At 39.2% G+C, this 22,148-nt stretch overlaps 1 protein-coding gene across 1 annotated transcript in view; it reads right to left on the reverse strand.

Moving 5' to 3' along the window:
• Positions 1 to 20,778, reverse strand: part of OTULINL (OTU deubiquitinase with linear linkage specificity like) — a 43,941-nt gene extending 23,163 nt beyond the window's left edge. The window contains exon 1 of the mRNA XM_069101421.1: positions 20,493 to 20,778. Coding sequence (XP_068957522.1) covers positions 20,493 to 20,553 — 61 coding nt within the window. The 5' untranslated portion in view covers positions 20,554 to 20,778. The remainder of the gene's footprint in view (positions 1 to 20,492) is intronic.
• Positions 20,779 to 22,148: the final 1,370 nt, after the last annotated feature.

Raw genomic sequence — 22,148 nt, forward strand, 5'->3', positions numbered from 1 at the left:
ACTGCCCCCAAATCTTCAACTGTATGTATATGGGGAGGGGGCAGGGGAGAGAGAATATTCTGAGCTCCAAAGCAAACACAGCCGCCACAATAATATTATACTGGAAAGCAGATACAATCATTCTTCATGTTGCACTTGATCCTATGAACTCCGCCCCTTTATTCTGTGTATGGAATTTGTTCTTGTTCAGTCATTTCATTGGTGTCTGACTCTCTGTGACTCCATTTGGAGTATTCTTGGCAAAGATACTGGAGTATTTTGGCATTTCCTTCTCCAGATTATTTTACAGATAAGGAACTGAGGCAAACAGGGTTAAATGACTTGTCTGGGGTCTCAAAGCTGGTAAGTGTTTGAGGCCAGATTTGAACGCAGAAAGATGAGTTTTCCTGATTCCGGGTCTATCACTGTGCCACCTAGCTGCCCTGTGTTTAGAATAACCAGGTGTAACTAATCACTAGCAATTACAGAACCCCTAAATCTGCTTGGGAGTTGGTGAACAGAGCTAAAGGAGCCCATCTGAATAGGGGGAAGAATTTTGTTATTTTAACTAATATTAGTCTTGCTACTAGGTACTGAACTCAGTGGTTTCAAAGTGTCTGAAGCATGCAAATGCTCTCAGTGCCTTTTAAATTTGAGAGCCTTGGGAAAAAGTCCTATTTTCTAATTACAATCATGGGGTTAACTCTGGTTTTGCCTGATGTTACTAAGTAATCATTTGAATAGCCAGTTCACTGAGTTATATCAGTGCATACATCTGGGACAAGCATTGTAGATGAAGAACAAGCTGGGTCCAGAATTGACAGAGAAGAAGAGAAGGGGCTGAACTGCACTAGACAAACTGCTCACTGCTCTTAATGACCTCAAGGTATCACCCAGCTCAAAGCCTCATCTTTTTAGTACAAATATCTTTCCAATGCAGGCGTAGTTTTAGGAATTTTGGACCATCACAATTTGCACATGATTAAAATGGTCAGTGACTCAGGGATGAGCGAAGAAACAAACTTGGGTCCAAACAGGCATCAGCATATATCCAATGATGACCATAGCAAAAGAGTAATGAGGGACATTACTGTGGAAGTGTATGTGGTTCAGAAACCCTGGCCTGGGGAAAGGCCTCCAATAGGTTGGACTAGCCTGTGGAGCTCAATGGAAAAACAGACATATTCACTGCCAGGGCTGAGAAGTATGGACAGCTTGTCAAGTAGGAAGCATCTACATCCTTGGGCTTGTGGATGACCTAAAATATTGAAGTAACTCTAGTATCACTATTGATGGTGACTCAAAACATGCTTTTTAATCTCCAGTGCTCAAAATTTCAAGATGTTTATTTCCTTTTTTTGGCCACATCTACCAGATCCTTTCTTGAAAAACAAAATGGAAAAAAAAATTCTTCCTCTGCACCTGAAAATCCCTTTATCCACCTTCTCTACCCTGCCTCCCCCTAAAAGGCAGGTGCATAAGCACACACACGCATGCACACACAAACATGCACACGCAGACACACACACACACACACACACACTTGTGTAACTCTCCACACTATGTCAGGATCATAAGGACCCACATCATTGCACTAAGAAGTCAAATGAAATCCTAAAGGCCAGGCATTGAAGTAGTGAGACTAGGGCTAGGTCAAACAAAGTCTTTTCCTTTCTCTCTCCTTGTCCCTCAGCTTACCCTTGGGGCATGGTGACCCTGCCTCTACACTCCCCAGGAAGCTAGAGGGCTCTCTAATCACATTTTCTTTAATGACTGAGGAAGGGGCTACAATTTGGGTTAAAATTCCCCTAAGCATGAGGTACCCTAACCCCAATGCTTAAATCCATAAAGTGTTCTTCAGTCAGAGATGCTTAGGAATGATTGATTTCTCATGGCAAATGGACCATCCATTCCACACCTACACCCCATCCATCCATCTGCAAAAATAAAATTTTAAAATAGATATAACCTTTTTAGAACTTAAGGCTACAGGGAGAAAAGATTTACTGGAGCAAATCTCTTAACTCTTAAGGATTCGCAAAAATTTCAGGAATATGTAATTCAAAATACTGTATACATAAGACTACAAGTATAAAACAGCTGAACTAAAGAGAATGGAATTTAAGTTATTAAAAGATGGAACAAACGTTTTTAGGTCATGGAGTTGCAAATACTTAGAGAAGAACTTACATAGAGTACTAACCTAACTTTCTGGACTTCTCCTCTCCAGCAGCTTTGTTCCTTCAAGTACCCTCTGTTTTCCCCTCCCCTTTGTTTCCATTCCTCATTAATTAATTTCTAATTAATTTCATTCATTAGAATTTAATAGTTTCTTTAGGTGAGGAACTGTCTTCTTTGCTTGTATTTGTATTCCTGACATTTAGCACATAAAGCCTGGACCATAAGTGCTGAATATTCTTTATCTCTATCTAAAAATAAAGACAAAGAGAGCAGTATAATTATGATCATATTAACAATCTTTCTACCTTCTTGGGAAACCTTGAAACAAAATGAACAGAAACTTTTCTTTATTTCTTGCAAAAATCTTCACAATGAGCACTCTAAAAACTTAAAAACATGAAAATACTAAAAAATATATTTTCTTTCATGGTTTTATGTTAGAGTAGGATCACAAGTTCAAAGATTTAGAGGTGGACAGAACTTCAGAGATTGTCCAGTCCAGCTCCTTCATTTTTAGACATGAAGAAAAAGAGATCCAAAAAGGTGATGAGATTTTACCACAGTCCCACACGTGAGTGGAAGAGATGGGATTCAAAATCACTGTCTCCCCATTAATTAATAGTCTGGCTATTAAAAACCATTCTGTGGCAAGGTGGTGCTGGGGATAGAGCGCTAAACCTAGCCTCAGATGTTTACTAGAAATTACTTAACCCTGTTTGCCTCAGTTTCCTCATTTGTAAAATGGGCTGGATAAAGAAATGGCAAACCACTCCAGTATCTCTGCCAAGAAAACCGCAAATGGGGTCATGAAGAGTTCACATGACTGAAATGGCTGAACAACAAAACAGCATCTACCTCTCAAAATTGTTATGAAGGTCAAATGGGATAATGATTGTAAAACACTTAGCACAGTTCCTGACACACAGAAAGTACTACATAAATGCTATATAAAATTATGTGCACTCACTATTAAGGCTGGCTTAGGTGTGTACTCTTAAACTGAGCCATATTCTTTTACTTAGTAATATCTTCATGTTAAAATATTTAGAAGACTCCAATCACTCAGTGACTATGTCCTAAAGTAAAGATAGTTTTATTTTGGAAAGAATGACCAGTAAGATTTTTCAGTAGCAAGTTCCATCACGAAACCATTTCAGGTATTAGCAAACTGACTACAGGAATTGGCATGTTTATCTGAGACTTAACATTAAACGAAGATCAAGAAAGTCAAGTTAGTGAACAGAACAGGGATCTGCTCCTTGACAAACATTTAGAGGATTTTTTTAAGCAACTCTATAAGTTCAGTATTTCCATTACCCTGAAAAAAGTCTTAAAAACATTCAATTCTGCCCATCATCTTTTTAAAAAGAAGTCTGATTTTTTTCTCATTCTGTACTACAGGTCTGAGAACCTTCATGCAGAATACCATAAAACTTTTGTACTTGTAGCATACATATATGGCCTTATCAAAATGTTTAACTGTTTAAAAAAATAATAATAGCAACAAACAACAACAAAACAAGTAGTATGTTTTCATCTACCATTAGGAAGCACCAATTCTCCAGAAGTAACCATGATTCATAAACAATATATACTGTACTTAATATTAATAAGTTTCTTTTTTTTGCTTGTGTACAGCTGTGATTTCATTGGTATAAAGAACTCTCAGGGAGGAAACTCCTTCTACCAAAGCAGATTAACACTTGCTTTGCCACATAGAGAGTTGGCTAGGGGCAGTGAGGAGTTATGATGTCAAGTATTGTCTGAGGCCAAACTTGAATCCAGGCCTTCTATCTGTCAGGCCACGCCCTCTCTCAATAAATTTCAAAATCTGTTTTATGTAAAATACTGAGATACTACTGTTTTCCAGTAACAACAGTCATAAATACACAAGGCAAGGAAAGAGAGTGTAGTGATTGCTGAGTAGTTGGTCTCCAAAGTATTAGAGGCAGCTGATGGAGCTGTGGATAGAGTTCTGGGCCTAGGGAAGAGCCGAGTTAAAATCCAGCCTCAGACACTTAGTAACTGAGTGACCCTGGGTAGGTGACTTAACCCTGTATGTCTCAGTTTCCTCAACTGTAAAATGGGGATAATAATAGCACCCACTTTCCAGGGTTTCTGTGAAGATCAAATGAGATATTTATAAATAGTGCTTACCACAGTGCCTGGGACTCACTAAGTACTCTAAGGGGCTTATTCCCTTCTTTTCCTGGGACACTGGGCTAGGAGTCAGGGGACTTGAATTCTACTCTTTGCTTGATCTGGTTAGTGGTTTGCTCAATGTCAGCTCTCTCTGGGCTTCAGTTTCTTCATCTCTAAAAACATATTTTAGGATTGGGTGATTCCTAAAGTCTCTTCTGGCCTTAAAATTTGGCAATTTCACATCATTCAGTAGACTATTTAGGGAATGATGACATATATGTACTTTACATGATTCTAAACCATTGCAAAATAACTGTGAAATTCAACCGAAGCCAAAACCTTGACTCAAAGCTATACCACAGGAAAGATCTCCTTAAGCACTTCATATAAGATTTATTGTACCTTGACCAAAATCACAAAAAATACAGTAGCATCACACTGAGAGCACATATCCTTAATATTCTAGGTTTTACAAGCCAACGAGACCCCAAATGACTTTTAGGAAAGACTATACAATGAAACTCAAGTCCTACAATGTTGGAATATCATACATACTGTGTGGTCACTCTATTATGAGTTTTTGCCAAACTGTTTTTCTTTATTATAAGGGAAGGGGGGGAAAGGTGGCTTTGCCCCTATGTTTAGAAATGACTTTGAAATAAAAACAAAAGGCATTGATAAAACTTGATTTAAAAAAAATTAATGTTCAAGATTGTCAGTCTTGAAATCCCATAATATCTAAAAGAGAGCAGAAAATAAAAAGGAAAACAAAAGTAAGCACAGAATAAGAGATGTTAGGAATGTTAAAGTAAGATTAAGTTAGGACAAAACAAGAACACAAGTTCAGTTCCTGCCACGGCATATAATTGAGCTGCTAAAAAGCAGAATCTGTTAACCGTTTTAAAATGGGAACAACAGACTTTGAGTAGAACTGAGCTGATTATTCTCTCAGGGTTAAATTGATTTTTCACTTTGTTTTGGTTTTAGAAAGAAATGAAGCAATCAATAAGACAAACTTTGTATCATTTGAACTAGGAGATTCCTGACATAAAAACACTGCACTTGGTTTTATGTTTATATTGCTCTGGTTTCATTTTCAGATTGGGTGGCCAACTTAAAGTTCAGTTTGGAGGGAAGGCTTTTTAAAATGTCAAGTCAAATGCAAAGTTCTTCTTGAGTGTTCCTATCACGGTTCATATCTGTTCATGTTGTCTGGGGTTTCACTTTTAGATGGTAATTGATTAAATTCAGTTCAAAGTAGTGGCTTTCAGGATCTTCCCATTCTGTATCAGTCTGTTTTCCTTCCTATGCCTTTCTGTCGCAGTTCTGAAGAAAATGTGGCATTCCATTCTTCCACTCACACCAGGAAGGATGAAGTGAAATGGACCTCCTACCACTGCCCTCCTAGGCTCTCTATTCCTAGGCAAAGCAAACAGCAGGTTTCTCTTGGTCACAGGAGACTGCTAACTGCGCCCAAGGAAAATTCCCTAAAGCATGTTGTGTCCAGTTCACCCTACTTTCTCAAACTAATCAAGACTGATTTTTGCAGACTACAGTCATGAAAGGTGAAAAAGCATGTAGCAATGTATTATCACATAGTCAAGTTACCTGTGTCGGTCTTTTATTTATCTACTAACTATGAAGTCTTTGAGAGCCAGGAACCTCTTTTACCTTTCTGTTATCCCTAGTGCCTGGTATGTAGTAGCTGCTTAAAAAGTATTTATTGACTGATGACCAGACAATAAGCTTCATGAGGGCAGGACAGTTAACCTCTGCATCTTTCTTAACATCTAGTACACAAAAAGCACAAATATAAGTTTGCTGTTGTAGAACACGAGCACCAGAAGATACGGGTTCAACTTCTAACACCAGCCACTTATTATTACTTGTGTGCCCCTTGGACAAGTTTCTTAACCTCCGTGAGCCTCAGTTTCCTCATGTGCAAAATGAAGGGTTAGACTACATGGTCCCCAAATTGCTTTCCTGCTTTCAATCTATCCACATAAACTCAATACTTCCAAAATGAAATTCATTATCTTCCCCCCTCTCCCCCCAAACCCTCCTCTCAATAACTTCTTTAATCCTGTAGGAGTGACTACCATTCTTCTATTCACCCAAGTTCAAAAACAGACATCTAGAAAGCTTCCTTCTCACTCACAACAATCAATCGCTAAATATTATTGATTCCACCTCTACAACAAATGTCATATTCTCTCTTGTTCTTCAGTTGTTTCAGGGTGACTTGCCCAGGGTCACACCAGATTTGAATGTAGGAAGATGAGTCTTCCTGATTCCTATCTGCTGAGTCACCTAACTGGTCCCTCCCCCCAAATGCTCTCTACCCATTCCCTAGTACAGGCATTTATCACCTCTCACCTTTATAACTGCAACAGCAATTATAATTGTTCTGCCAGCCTCAAGTCTCTTTCCTTTCCAATCCATCCTCCACCCCAGCTCCAATGGGTCCCTCTTGCCTTGACAATCAAAAGCCAAACTACTTTGTTTCACATTTAAAGCCCTTCAAAATCTGGCCCCAACTAACTTTCTAGCCTTATTAGAAATAATCTTCCTCTTCCGCATACTGGCTAACCAAAGGGGCATTTTTGTTGTTTTTTACATAAGGGAATACAATTTTCTGTCTCTGTGCTTTTACACAGGCACTCTGCCAGGCCAGGAGAGCACTCCAACATAACTGCCTCATAAGAATCCTTAGGCTTCCTCCAAAGTTCAGCTTAAGTGCTACATCCTATAGGAAGTCTATCTTATTCTACCCCGTTGCCATCATCCTCCCTCCAGAAATACTCTGGATTTATTTATTTTTCTCTGAATGTGTTGTCATATAGACTATAACTTTCTAGGGGCAAGAAACTATTTCTAATTGGTTTTGTATCCCCAGAATATAATACAGAGCCTGCCACATAGTAAGCATAACAAATAATTGTTGTAATAAATTAAATAAATGCTTGTTGAATCTAATTATTTTCTAATCAATCACTAAGCATTTGATTGTTCCTTCGTTATATTACCTTTGCTAAAAGAAATACCCTAAAATTCATGCCACTTTACCTTTGCTTCTAGTTCTGCTTCTCCATGAAAATACCCACAACCAACAGCCCCAGAGAATGAGACTAATGAATTAATGAGAAATATACAGCCTTGAAAATTCAGAGCCATGCCGAAGTTTCCATAGGAACTTTAAAAAAAAAGGAATGGAGCAAAGGTATTCTTGCATGGAGAAAGAATTATTTGCCAAGTGTCTCAGTTGACTGAGATTACACTGCTAACAAGCACAATCTCCTATATGATAACAAAGCACTTGGAATTCATGTCCTTTAATGATAAATCTCAAACTATTGTCCACAGTATCCTAGAAATGAAAGTAAACAAAATTTTATTACTCTCCTAATTTGAACCTGTCCATTTTAGTAGCTAATCAAATAGTAAAGCAGAAAAGGAAATTACGGTAGGAATAAAATGTTCCTAGAAAAATAAAGAGCACTTTTTAAAGCATATGGTAAGTTGCTTTTTTGATCTGTTGTGCAGCAACATTAAAATTTTTCCATGAAATAAGCAGCTTGTTGGATAAACATCCAAAAGGCCATCTTTAATAATTAACCACTTCACAGATTTCCATTCTGTCAACTAACATTGCTAGGGAACTTGATGGAGAGAAAGAACTTGAATCAATCATATTTTCTAACTAAGTAGCTTCTGTAAAATGGTAAATTGAAAGTTAAAGCAGGCAAGATTTGGGGGGCGGGGAAGCGGGGTCTGGCTAATGAATGTTTTTTCTTGACAAATTTCTGTTCCACAGGCACGGACAGCTGAGAGTCATCAGCTACAATGACAGCTACATAGCAATAATCATCAAATTTTTGCTTTTAAAAGATGTCTTACACAAGCTGTGGTATATTAATATAGTGGAATACTACTGTGCAATGACATAATAATGATAATATTGTGCAATAAGAAATGATGAGCAAGCACATTTCTGAAAAACCTGGAAAGACTTGTATGCACCGATGCAAAGTGAAATGAACAGAATCAGGAGAACACTGTACACAGTAACAGCAACATTGTGTAATGATCTACTATGAATAACTTAGCTCTTCTCAGCAATTCAATGATCCAAGACAATTACAAAGGACTTATCATGGAGCATGCTACTGACATCCAAAGAAATAACTGAGGGACTCTGAATGCAGATTGAAGCATATTATTTTTACTTTTTTGTGGGTTTTTTTCCTTTTGTTCTGTTTCTTCTTTCACAACTGTGACTAATATGGAAATGTTTTACATCATTGCACATATGCATCCCTATCAAACTGCTTACTATTTTAGGAAGTGGGGAGTGAGAAACATATGGAACTCAAAATTTTGTAAAAAATCAATGCTAAAAATTGTCTTTATATATAATCAGAAAAAAATTATTTAAAAAAATAAAAGATGCATTACAACATTGACCTTTGAAACTGAGTAAGCTCACAATCCATTAGAGCTAAAGCTCTAATGTCTCATGGGTTTTCCCATTCCCTTTCTTTCTGACATCCTAACTATTCTTCATGGGACAGCCAATATAATCTTTCCTGTGTAAAATTCTCTGTGCACAAGACATGTCACTCCTTGCCTTAAAAATGTTGACTGGTAAAAAGTAAAATTAAAAAAATTTTTTTTTTTGCTTTTTGATGGGGGGGAGGAAAGGCTGGGCAGTTGGGGTTAAGTGACTTGCCCAAGGTCACACAGCTTGTTAAGTGTTAAGTGTCTGAGGCCAAATTTGAACTCAGGTCCTCCTGACTCCAGAGCCAGTGCTCTATTCACTGTGCCACCTAGCTGTCCCCAAAAAGTAAAATTCAAACACTTCTGCTTGATATTCTCATAGATTAGAATTGAAGAGGCTTCCTATTTTTCCTGCCATTTTCCAGATGAGAAAATTGAGTTCAGAGAAGCTGAGTGACTTGCTTAAAATTACACAAGTAGTAAGACCCAAAAAGCACTTGAACCCAGGTCTTTTGACTCCAAACCCCTATGTTCTATAGTCTCTACCAGATAAGTGCCACCTTACATACATACACACATACACACACAAAAGCCAAACAATTGCTTTTAGGCTTCTGTTTCTGTCTTCACACTATTCATACTCTCTTACACATGGACTTTTCTGAATTTTGAGCCATTCGATCTATTCTATTTCCTCTGTGATGACTTAGCTGCCCCTGCTACCCAGTTCCAAGCCTGTACTAATCCTTTCCCCCTTGTTCCTAAAAAAAAAAAAAGCACCTGAATCTCTCTACTGCCTTACCAAATAGCATTTTGTATTAAACCTGTAATATGTCAAATTGTACCACATTGTAAAGCTCCATGTGTGCAAAGACTATCTTACAAAATTTAAGATTTCCCTAGCATCTAGCATAGAGTTACTCATATAATAGGTGCTTAATATTTGTTTATCGGATTGAATTTCATAAGTGGTTTAAAAAATCAATACCTGATCAACTAAAGAAAAAGCATTCTATTTTTCTTGGCTGCTACATCAAACTGCCAAATCTTCTTAAATGAGATAAAATAAGGCAAATCAAATGAAGTGAACCAGCTAGGAAAATCAGAATCTAGTTTTATACAGGAAAAAAAGATATTTTTGCAAGCGGACAAAAAAAATCTTATAACCATTATACTATGTGGCAAACTGTTGAGCACAGCATTTCTTTGAGCATCACTGAGAAACCATTTTCGAGTTCCTAGCTGCATAATAACAGAATCCCAGCTATGATAAAATGTACCCCTTAAAAACAAAAAAGAATTAAATCATATGTATCATGGAATGACTTGGTAGCAAGGAAAGATCAGAAAACCAAAAGTAGAGCTGAAGAGACCAGCATAAAACCATTCAGTCACTGCAAATACCTCTATTTCAAAAATATTCTCATGTGAAGGGGAAAGAGATTCAATTACAATTGCTACAAAGCTGACTTCCAGATCTACACATCCAACCCTCATTTCTCTCCTAAGCTCCATGCCCATGTCTCCAGTTCTGTGGTGGACATTTCCATCTGGATACTCCATAGGCATCACAAACTCAGTCTGTCCAAAACAGACAGGATCTCTCTCCTGAGATTCACCACCTCCTCCTAACTGGGACTATTCCTGTTGAATGCCCTATTCTTTCAGTAACCTAGGCTGAAACCCTAAGTCATGCTCTACCTTTTCCTCTCACTTTATCTCTGCCTAAATGATCATTTGCCAAGTTTTGTAAAAAAAATTAATGTTTGTTTTATCCCCAAATCTGTTGAATTTGTCTCCTCTCCATTCACACCAACACCACCTTCATTAAGACCTTCGTTACCTCTTTACTAGATTGTCATAGTCTCCTAATTTATCTTCTTCTAATCTCTCCCCTCTCTAAACCATCCTCCAGAAAGTTGCCAAATTGACATTCCAAAAGCACAGATTTGACCATGTCACTCCCGTACTCAAAGTTTCTCTACTGTCTCTACATAAAATATAAAGGTCTCTGTCATTTAAAGTCTTTCATAGTCTGACTTTAGTCTAACTTTTCAGTCTAATTTCAGTTTCTTCTCATGCACTACGTTGAACTGTTATTTCCTGGATGCTTCATTCAACTCTAACCTCTACGCCTTTGCACTGGCTGTTTCTTGTGCCTAGAATCCTTTCCCTCCTCACCTCTCCCTCTTAGAAGCACTGCTCTGCTCAAGGCTCAGTTCAAGTGATACCTCATATGACATCTCTAAAAGAAGACTTTCTTAGGTTGGCATCCCCCCCCATCCTGTAACTATTTTCTATCTTTTTTATATATATATATATATATATATTTATATATATATATATATATATATATATATATATATATATTTTTTTTTTTTTTTGCGCTTGCTTATGTAACCCCTGTCCCCAGAGCCATGTGGTATGAAACTCTTTGTTCATTGGTGGAGATGAATACTCTGCCCTACAGGGGTAGGGTAGAGATGGGGAGAGAAGTAGAGGTCCAGTCTAAGTAAGTCCTCCTCTAGACTCTTCAAGGACAGTCCCCTTTGGGAATTTTCAAGTACCAGTCCTCTTCAGGACTCTTCAAGTTTTAGGACTCTAATTTTCCAGTTGCTTTGAGTACATCCAGCTTCCAGCTTTGAGAAGGAAGAAGCCAACTCCATTTTAGATCAGGGAAGAGATGAGAGGAGCAGGCAGTCTCCATCAGGTCCCTATATCCATCTTGCTATGCTAGAGACTTTGGAGAACTTCCCCTTGGGTGAGATCTAGGACTCTCTGTCTTGGTTGAGCTGAATTATCTCCTTCCAAAGGAAGAGATCATTTACTCTGTATTGCCTGGTATACTTTCTCCTATGTATTCTTCCTATGGTTTCTGTTTTGCTATGATTTGGATAAATAGGTTTCTCTGCTATTTGCTCTGTGTGTTCAATGTGGAATTAGTATTTGGTAGGAAAGGGGTTAGGTCTTAGAAATAAAACTTGGGGTCCTCCTTCCCCCAAATGACAAAGCAATCAGAAATTAGATTGAACCTGATCATATCCTCATGACTAATAATAGTTAAGAGAGCAAATAGATATCTCTGAAGAGAGCAGAGTGGTCTCTAGTCCAAACTTTCTGCTTTCCCTCCTAGAAGAAATTAAAGACTTCTTTGGAGAAGGCTGCAGGGAGAAGATGCTAGAGAAGTCTAGTATGCCTCCCTTGAAGTCACACAGTGATAGCTCTTGGTACACATAGGCCCTCACTACATATGGGACCACTCCCTACACTCATCTGTGTGCATGCTGGATTCCCCAGCAGACTATAACTCCTAGAAGGCAGGAACTGTTTTCCTTTTTATCTTTGTATCCCAAGTTGAGTCCCTGGGACACAGCAGTTTTTTAACAAATGCTTGTTGAATTCGTCTAAATTGATTTTTTAAAGTTCAATGTTTTTATAAGTCCACACTAATTTTTAAAGGAAAGAGTATTCATTGCAAGCAGCCCAGTGAGGAACCATTATCATTATCCCCAACTGTTATAACAGTAGGTATGTTTGTGTGCAAATTACTTAGGACAAGTAATAATTTTGACAGGGTTTCCTTTTGTGACAGCAGTGGTTATATAGGTGTATGCTTCTACTGACTTTAATCTGATTCATAAAGTTTGACCCTGACTAGATAAAACTATGCTGAGATGATTTTTCTACCTTTAGTTAAGTTTCTGTTAATTGAGTAAGAGATTTTGTGTCATACATGTGTTTCATTGCTCCTTTTGCTGTGTTTTTTTAATTCTGTGGTTTTTACTTTAAAAAAATGCAAAATTTGTGGCTCTTAAAGTATACACTTCATTGACAAAGATATTGCAGTGTTTAATTGTTTAGGGAAGTCAAGCATTTCAAGGACCATTTGTGCCCACAACGAAACTATATCAGTGACGTGAAATGTAAAGGAAAATAAGGTTAAAAACAAACCAAAATACCAAGAACTGAAAAACTATTACAATAAAACAGTTTAATCTTCAGAAAAAAAGTTAAGACCAGTAGTGGATCAATGGAATAGATTGGGTACACAAGACACAGCAGTCAATCACTATAGTAATCTACTGTTTAATAAACCCAAAGACCCCAGTTTTTGGGATTAAAAACTCACTATTTGACAAAAAACTGCTGGGAAAACTGGAATATAGTATGGAAGAAACTGGGCATAGACCAATATCTAACACAGTATACCAAAATCAAGTTGAAATGGGTGCACGATTTAGGTATAAAGGCTGCTATTGTAAGCAATCTGGGAGAGCAAGGAATAGTTTACCTGTCAGATTTATGGAGAAGGGAAGATTTTATGACCAAACACGAGTTAGAGAGCATTATTAAATGCAAAATGGATAATTTTGATTACATTAAATTGAAAAGTTTCTGTACAAATAAAGCCAATGTAACCAAGATTAAGAGGGAAGTAGAAAATTGGGAAAGAATTTTTACAACCAGTGTCTCTGATGAAGGCCTCATTTCTAACATATACAGAGAACTGAGTCTAATCTATAAGAATACAAGTCATTCCCCAATTGGTAAATGGTCAAAGGATATGAACAGGCAGTTCTCAGAGGAAGAAATTAAAAATATCTATAAGCATATAAAAAATGCTCTAAATTACTATTGATTAGAGAAATGAAAATCAAAACAATTCTGAGGTACCACATCTCACCAGTCAGATCAGCTAAGATGACAAAACAGAAAAAGATAAATGCTGGAGAGAATGTGAAAAATTGGAACACTAATGCATGGTGTTAGTTAAATCCATTGGTGGAGTTGTGAACTGATCCAACCATTCTAGAGAGCAATCTGGAACTATGCCCAAAGGGTTATAAATAAGTGCATACCCTTTGACCCAGCAATAACACTTCTAGGGTTGTATCCCAAAGAGATCATAGAAGTGGGGAAAGGACTTGTATGTACAAAAATATTTATAGCAGCTCTTTTTGTGGTGACAAAAAATTAGAAGTTAAGGGGATGCCCATCAATTGGGGAATGGCTGAACAAGTTGTGGTATATGAATGTAAAGGAATACTATTGTGCTATAAGAAATGAGGAGCAGACAGACTTCATAATAACCTAGAGACTTATATAAACTGATGTTGAGTGAAAAGAGCAGAATCAGGAGAAATTTGTACACAATTACACAATGTATGTGTGATGACTGACTTTGATAGACTGGGCTCCTCTCAGCAATGCAAAGTTATAAGACAACTCTAAAATGATGGAAAGGGATATCCACATCCAGAGAAAGAACTACAGAGTCTGAATGTAGATTGAAGCAAGCTATTTGCTCTATCTCTTTTTCTTGTTTTGTTTCCTCTTTCTCACTGTTCACTCCATTGGTTATAATCCTTCTTTACAACCTGACTGATGTTTAATGTGAAGGTATTTATAGATCCTATATTTGACTGAATGCTGCCATGGGGGGTGGGGGGAAGAAAGGGGGGGATTTGAAACTCAAGGGACTGTGGAACTGAATGTTGTAAACTAAAACTAAATAAATAAATTTAATTTTAAAAAAGTTAAGACCTTTAGAGAGACCTGGCAGCTGGAGGAGTTATTAATTCTATTACAGTATGACAAAGACTGAAGTTTGAAGAACATTGCGATAACCAGAAGAAAAAGAGTTGCTAACTGATGCTATGAAGGAAAAAAATGCTTGTGATGGGAAAAGAATACAAAGACCTGAGTACTAAATATTGGGGGAAAAAAGCATTTTTTCCTAATGAAACTCACTTTTCTTATGCAAGGCTACATTGAAATCATGGTTAAAAGTTCAAGTGAGCCTGTAAGACATGGGTATCCTCATCACATTGTAAAATAACCACCCAAAAATGACATTTCAGCAATTTTAAAAAAATGTATTTTGGGGAAGAGAAGGGAATAAGCATTTATATAGCACCTACTATGTACCAGACACTGGGTTAAGTGCTTTACAAATGTTATCTCATTTGATCTTCACCTACCTGATAGGTAGGTGCTATTACTAACTTTATTTTGTGTATGAGGAAACTGAGGCAGATAGAGGTTAAATGACTTGCCCAGGATCACATAGCTACTCAGTATTTGAGTTTGGATTTGAACTCCGACCTCCCTGACTTTATGCCCAGAATTCTGTCTCCTGAGCCACTTAGCTTCCTTTTGGGTTTGGAAGTCTTCTGGTCCCCATTTTGATAAGAATATTGATGTAATGAAAACAAGTTGTTCCAGACTTACAGAAATACCCAAACAGAGCTAGAATACTGTGATATGACCTTGCATCATGACACGTCACAAAATGTTAAGAAATTTATCCAAGAGATAATAATAAACATGCCTCAATAGCCTGGAAACTCACCTACTTTAATGAAAAAAACATAAGCTATAATGAAGGCTAGACTCAAGAAATGAATTATTCATCAAAGATATGTTTAATATCTAATGTATAAATGTTTCATGATGAATAAAGAATGTATCAAAATCATATGAACTGAATTCCAAATAATTTAAAACAAACAACTGAAGCAATAGGGGAACATATTACATATTAAGCCTTTTTTTAAGATGTGAAAAGTTGATTATTATAAAAGTCAATAAATTCAAACATTTTACTTTTTTATGGTTAATTTACACACCACTGTACTTGCTCACTATCCATAACATTCTACTTCCCACTTCCACACTTATGCATTGATTTTGTCCTATGCCCTCCTCACCACTTCCTCTTGGAATCCTTAACCTTTTCCAAGTCTCAGATAATGTGTCATATCCTGCAAAGTCCTTCCTGATCCCCCCAATTAGTTTCCTTTCAAAAGTTCTTGAGCTTGCTCAAGCGTGCTCTCTCTCTCTCTCTCTCTCACACACACACACATATGTATAAATACATATTCATATATGATAGAAAGGTTAAAGTGCTACATTCTGAGTCAGGGAGACGTGAGTTCAAATTCTGCCTTACACACTTAATATCTATATGACCAGGAATGTTGCTTACCCCCTGAGTTTTGTTTTTTTCATTTGTGAAATGGGAATAAATAGCAGCACCTAGCTCACAGGATTGCCCTTTGCGTCAAATAAAATAATGTGCATAAAGCACTTTTTAAACTCTAAAGTGTAATTTAACTGTGAGATATGATTGTTCACTCATCTGAGTAGATGTTATTATTTCAGATTGCTCGAAGGCAGAAACAGTTGGTTTTGTCTTTTGTATCCCTAGCTTCTAGCACGAGGTTTGGCAGGCGATAGGTCCTTAGTACATGCTTAATGAATTAACTGCTCGTTGCTCCAAGGGAACTCAGGCAAAAGTAACACAAACTGCAACCCTGACCCAGGTCAGCTGGCCTGCAAATTTTCACTGTAGCTAGTCACAAGTGAGGCCACTTTGGACAATGGGAATAGAATGCCACAAATCCATCACCGCTCAAAAATTTCAATTAGCATGTGCTATTAATGATGGGTCAAGAATTATTTCACTGTGTGACATTAAAGTTAGCCTGGATATCATTGAATAACTAAATCCATGGTATTTCATTAAAATATACCAACTTACTAGAAGTATGATCTCAAGAAAAATCACTTAACCACTCGATCTCAGTTTCCTCACCTGTGTACCACAGGAATTAGATATTAGCCCTAAAGTCTGACTTTAAGATTCTTTTAAGTGTGTGTGTGTGTGCATGTGCGTATGTTCATGTAAACAGCTACACAAAAATCTTTCTCTTACCTAGAGGGTTTTTGTAGTTAGTGTTTTTACTGTTAATATAATCTGGGGTCAGCATTATCACAAAATTGAGCCTCAGTCCCATTCTAATAAAAAACTGTCTAAGGGTAAGTAAAAGATTCTCCCCCACCCATAGATTTAGCGGCCAATTTTAAAACAGATCAAATGCCAAACACAACCAGAAATGCAAGGAAAGTATGCTTCCAGCTCCTTAGGGCTCAATGTTTTAGAACCTAGTTGGAAAAGTTTTCCATAATCTGTTTCTAGAATCAACTTTCCACTCTTTCACTTTAACTTCAAACACCACAGTGTGAAAAACAAAGAATACTTTTGCTGGCATTCTTGTGACCAAGTAGGGAAAGGAAAAAGTCCCTGTTGGTTGGGCTAGTTAGATCCAACTAGAAATCTTTCTCTTTCCAAAATGGCTTTCTCTGCCTCTCTCTATTCATCTCTCCTTTCTCTGCCAAAATAAGGTGGAGAAGAAAGAAGTACATAATAAAAAATTCAAATAAATACACCCACAGGGAAATATTTGGCAAATTCTATAATGCCTGAAGGTACAAAAGGGATGGGCAAAACTAGTTTGTTCCCAATTTTTTTTAAGAAATGAGAAATATGAAAAATATAGAATTTTGAAATTGGGAGAAGTCTTGGAGATCATGTAGTCTTTTCCATTCATTTTCAGATAAGTAAAGTGAGGACCGGTTGACCAAGCTTTATTCAAGGCTAACCCAGCAGGAACTAGAACTCGGGTCTTTTGACTCCTAGGGGAATAAGGGGAACAGAATAAGCATTTATATAGTGCCTACTATATGCCAGGCATTGCACTAAGCATTTTGCAAATATTATCATACTTGACCTTTACAACAACCCTTTGATGACGAAGCTAGTATACTGCTGTTTCACTAACTCACCCTATAGGATATCATGAGCCAAGAACACCAATAACTATAAACTTCAGATAATATGCACAGACTGGTCCACTGACAGGGCTCAATAGTCTTCAGTACATATAGGTCTATTTTTAAATGACTATAAATATGGCATTTCACCAGAGGAAAGATGCCCTCAGTAGGTTGGTTATATGTGACAGGACTATAGATAAATAGGATTCCAGTCTCTCTCCAGGCACAGTGCCTGGCTCATAGTAAACACTTGAAAAATGCTTGTTCTGCTTCCTCCTTCCCTGCTTCTCTCCCTCTCTTCCTTCCCTCTTTGTCTCCCTCCTTCCTCTCTCCCTCCCTCCAGCAACTTTAATCTTCTTGTACATAGGATCCAGCACTACAGTAGACAACATAGGTAAGGAAACTGGCCTGTCCTACACTCAGAGATAGACAACAACAGTTCATGTGAAAGAGATCTGAAGATTTTACAAAACCACAAGTTTAGTAGCATTCAAAAGTAAGTCATGGCAGGCCCCAAAGCTAGTGCAGTTTAATGCTGAACTGAGAGAAGTAGAGTGTTCAAGCTATAGTTCTGTGGTATTCTTCCCTGGTCAGATCCTTAGAAGACTCTCATGAGTACAGGGATATATATACACACAGCAAGCTGGAAATTGTTCTGAGGAATATGAACAGAGGAGAGCCAGAAACTATGGCTATTTAGCTCACAGAAGAGAAAGACTTAATAAACACTTAACTGATTGAAATGGTTTGGAGGGGGAGAGAAGGCAGAGGAGAAGGGGAGTGCAGTAAGTGATGTGCAACCACTTGGAAGAAGGATTTTACCTGTTTTGCTTGGTCCCAAAGAACAGAATTGGAGCAATAGGTGAAAGGTGAACCCAGAATTTAAGCTCAATAGAAGGAAAGACTACCTACCGTGTTTCCCCGATAATAAGACCTATCCCGAAAATAAGCCCTCCCCTTACTGTGTAAGATTCCTCTAAAATAAGCCCTCCCCCCAAAATAAGCCCTATTGAGATTGCTACTGTAGTGAAGGTGATCCCCTGCGCTACATGCTACATTATGGTACCCTCTGTATGCACCATCCCCCCCCCCTGTGAAACGCACGCCGCACTCAGAGCTGCATCCAATCAGAGCTGCAGCAGTGAGCGCGTCATCCTGTTCTTTATTGAATTCATTATTGAATAAAGGTACATTTTTTTGTTCACATTTACCTGTTTATTAAAATTGCTGTCAATGTTCATTAAAATAAGCCCTCCCCTGAAAATAAGCCCTCTGGTGTTTTTCTGTCCAAAAAATTAATAAGACAGTGTCTTATTATCGGGGAAACACGGTAACAACTAGAACTATTCCAAAGTAGAACTAATTGTCTTGGAAGATGGTGGATTCCCCTTCTCACTAAAGAAGCAGATTCATTTGCATGTCATGGCATCACCTCTCTGATGTCATGGTCCTCTTCAAGAATAAAGGACAAACAACAACAAGATGACCAATGACCACTTGTCCTAATGTTATAGAGGGGATTCCTGTGGCTGGCTTAGACAACCTTTGAGATCCCATCCAATTTTGTGATTCTGTTTTCAAATGTGTACAGCATTATTCTCTGTAGGGAAACTCTGATTCAGGGGTGTGGTTTTAAATAAAAGTCTGTGTTGTTATAGAGCAGAGTTTTTTATTCCTTCAAGGGAGGAGAATTTGTGCCTGGGCGTGGGGAAGGGGGTGGTTTTTAGTGACAGTCACCAGACAGAATAAATAGGTGTATAACCATTTTCCTTTAACTAATTATCCAGTGGCTGAGAATAGTTTGTTGAGTGTTTAAGCACTTTCCTCCTTCCTCCTTCAGGCTGCCAGCTCTAGCTAGGTTATCATAGCTTTCCAGGACCTCAAATGCTATCTAATTCACCTCCCCCCCTTATTTTACAGCTGAGGAAAATGAGCCCCAGGAAGGTTCAAGATTTACTCAAGGTCACACAGGCTGTTAAGTATCTTAGGTAGGATTCAAACCTAGCACCTCTGTCTCCAGGATCAGTGTTCTTCCACACTGCCCCTCTGATTATAGATAAGAATAGTACAGTACCTCTGCTTATTACAGTACCTCTGATATAAGGGTCAGTCTGGGATTCACCACCTTTCCAACAGAGATAAATTCTCTCTTTGTTGGGAAACTAACTTCCCTTGGGTTGGCAGGAAAGTGGTTACTTAGTCATCACAACATAAGGCCGAAATAGTGGAAAAAGCATGAACATCCAAGAGTTTTCTTAAACAAATACTTTCTCAGTCTTCCTCATTTCTGGTCAACATATTTAGTGACTCCTGAGGATGTTTTAGGGGCCCCATTGATACTGTTGTGTCTGGCTATCCTGGTACCATTTCTTTCTTGAGGTCCTGGTCTGCCACAACCACCAAAAGGGTAGGCAGGAGAAGGGCCCAAAGGGCACTGCCAGCCAACTTCCCAGGAGTTTGGAACAAGCTCGAGGTGAACACCACTGTCCCTCCCCACTGCCCCTACTCCCAGTGCAATCAGTTAACAGACATTTATTAAGCACCTATTATGTGCAGGGCACTGTGCCATGCATCCTCTGGCAAATACAAAGCCCCAGATTTAGGCAACGGCCTCTGCAAGCATTTCGGACTCCTCTGCTCTCCCCGCTGTCCCTCCTGGCCACTGTCGCTGTCACCTCGGTCGCCTTCCCTCCCACCCGTGGCCCCTGACTCTTCGGAGACAACTTTCCAGAAGCCATCGAGGAAGTTGGCTGGCTTGGCGCGTGCGGGAGGACCGGGGCAGCAGCTAGTTAGCCAAGGCTTCAGCAGCGAGCAAAGGTGCGGAGACCCCCGGAGCGGGGAGCAGCAGCAGCGCTCGTGCTCGCGTCTCTCCAGCCTCCCTCCCCCCACCAAAAAAAAGTTTCCGCTTCCCACCCCCAGCAAAAGACAACTTCTGGGAGGGGAGGGGGGACCCAGAGATCTCCAGCATCTCTTCCTCCTTCCCTTAGAACCTCGACCCCCGCCCCCACCCCAACTTCTCGGGGAAGACGCAGGGAGCGGGCAGGAGCCTTTGCAAAGTCCGAGGAGAACGTCACCTGCTGCAGGAGGGAGCTGGTACCTCTCCCGGGCCGGGTGGTGGTTCTTTCGGGCTGCCATCCCAGGCTGCTGGAGGGAGGGCGAGCGCCTGCTTAGAGCCAGCTCGGGGAGCAGCTGCTTGCCGCCGCCTCTCTGCCTCCCATCCCCGCGGGGCGGCCGGCCGCAAGGGGACAGCGGCGGCCACCTCGGGGACCTCGGTCCCCGCGCCTCTCGCAGCCTCCGCTAGCTTTGGGCCGCTGCGGCTCCCTCCCGGGGGTTCCGTGCGCCGCCCTTCCTGGCCTCTCGCTCAAACAGACTGGACGAGCAGCCAATCAGACCCAGGCTTTCGGAAGGGAGAGAGAGGTTGGGTGTGTCCTAGAGGAGCACCTTGTGCTCTTTTGTTGGGGTGGTGGTGGTGCTTGAGGGTGTTTTCCTGCCTCGCCCAGAGGTAGGGCTAGGTTTCCAGCCCCTTAGAATGCTTGTTCTTTTCCAAACTGAAGAAGCGCATGTATCCTCTGACATGAGGAAATGTCTTGTGAATCCCCAGCCTCCTCCTAGGTAAAACAGACAAGACCTGTTCAGTCTTATCTGGCCCAACAGAGACTGCCCCCGTGGGCGTTTCCTTGTGAACTTTCCTCCGACATCCATCACTTTTTCTGAATGACTGGTGTGGTGCTGGGTGCCTAGCCTTGGGGTAGAGTGGAAAGATCATTCATCTTTCCAGTGATCATATCTTCGACAATTTTCTTTCTGCCTGTGTAACTTTGTACAAATGACTTAACTTTCTTGGCTATTAATTTCCTTAAGGAAAAAGGCTGGACAAACTGGCTTTTAAGGTCCCTCTAACTCCAGATCTCTGATCCTATGGCCTTTCTGGAAAGGAAAACGCCTGGGATACTGCGCAGAAAGCTCTTGGATTTTTCTAATGTTCTCTTCCCTGTTATTTATATTCAATTAAACTCATCTGAAATTCCCAGCGCTACAATAAAAGGAAAACCAAGGCTGTGATTTTTCCACGAAATTAGACTCCACGCTCAAATTTCTCATTGTTACTTTCCACTAGATCAGCATAAAAGAGTAGTTTTAGTAATGTGTACAGCAATCACCTTTGTAATCTGAAATTCCCTTTGTGTGGGGGCATATGTGCCACCTGGGTTTCTCTGAGACAAGAAAAGCATTATTTAGAAAGTAACCCCACGGTAAACTGCTTTGGTAAAAGCACCAGGGATGACAGAGAAACAAATTATTTAGCAGATTCAACAGTTTAAAAAAAAGTGTTGAAACAAGCTTCTTTCATTTTTCTCTCCCCAGACAGATGGAATCCTTGACAAGAAGACAGATGGGATAAAAAAGTCCTAGTAGATATATCTGCATTCTCCATCACGTACAATTTCCCAAGACAAAAAAAGAACAGAAAAGGACTAGATTTTTGGCATCTACTGAAACAGACATTTCATAATTGAAAGAAGACTTGTTAACACGTTTGCATTTTACAATTAAAGGCAGTGATTTGAGTCAATCTTTCCCTTCTGAGAGTGAGAGCTGAGTGACAAACAGGATAATGACGATAAAGAATTGGTGCATTTTGTTGTTGAGTGAAAGATAATGAAAATGTAGCCAAGCTCTACTTTTTGTTTAGGAAAAAAAATCCTCCCAACCAATCAGGATTTAAGGTC

Source organism: Petaurus breviceps, unplaced genomic scaffold, assembly GCF_028583685.1.
Source record: "Petaurus breviceps papuanus isolate PSGF00001 unplaced genomic scaffold, PetGlider_PUasm1.0 47, whole genome shotgun sequence".
In the NCBI taxonomy this organism is placed as follows: domain Eukaryota; kingdom Metazoa; phylum Chordata; class Mammalia; order Diprotodontia; family Petauridae; genus Petaurus; species Petaurus breviceps.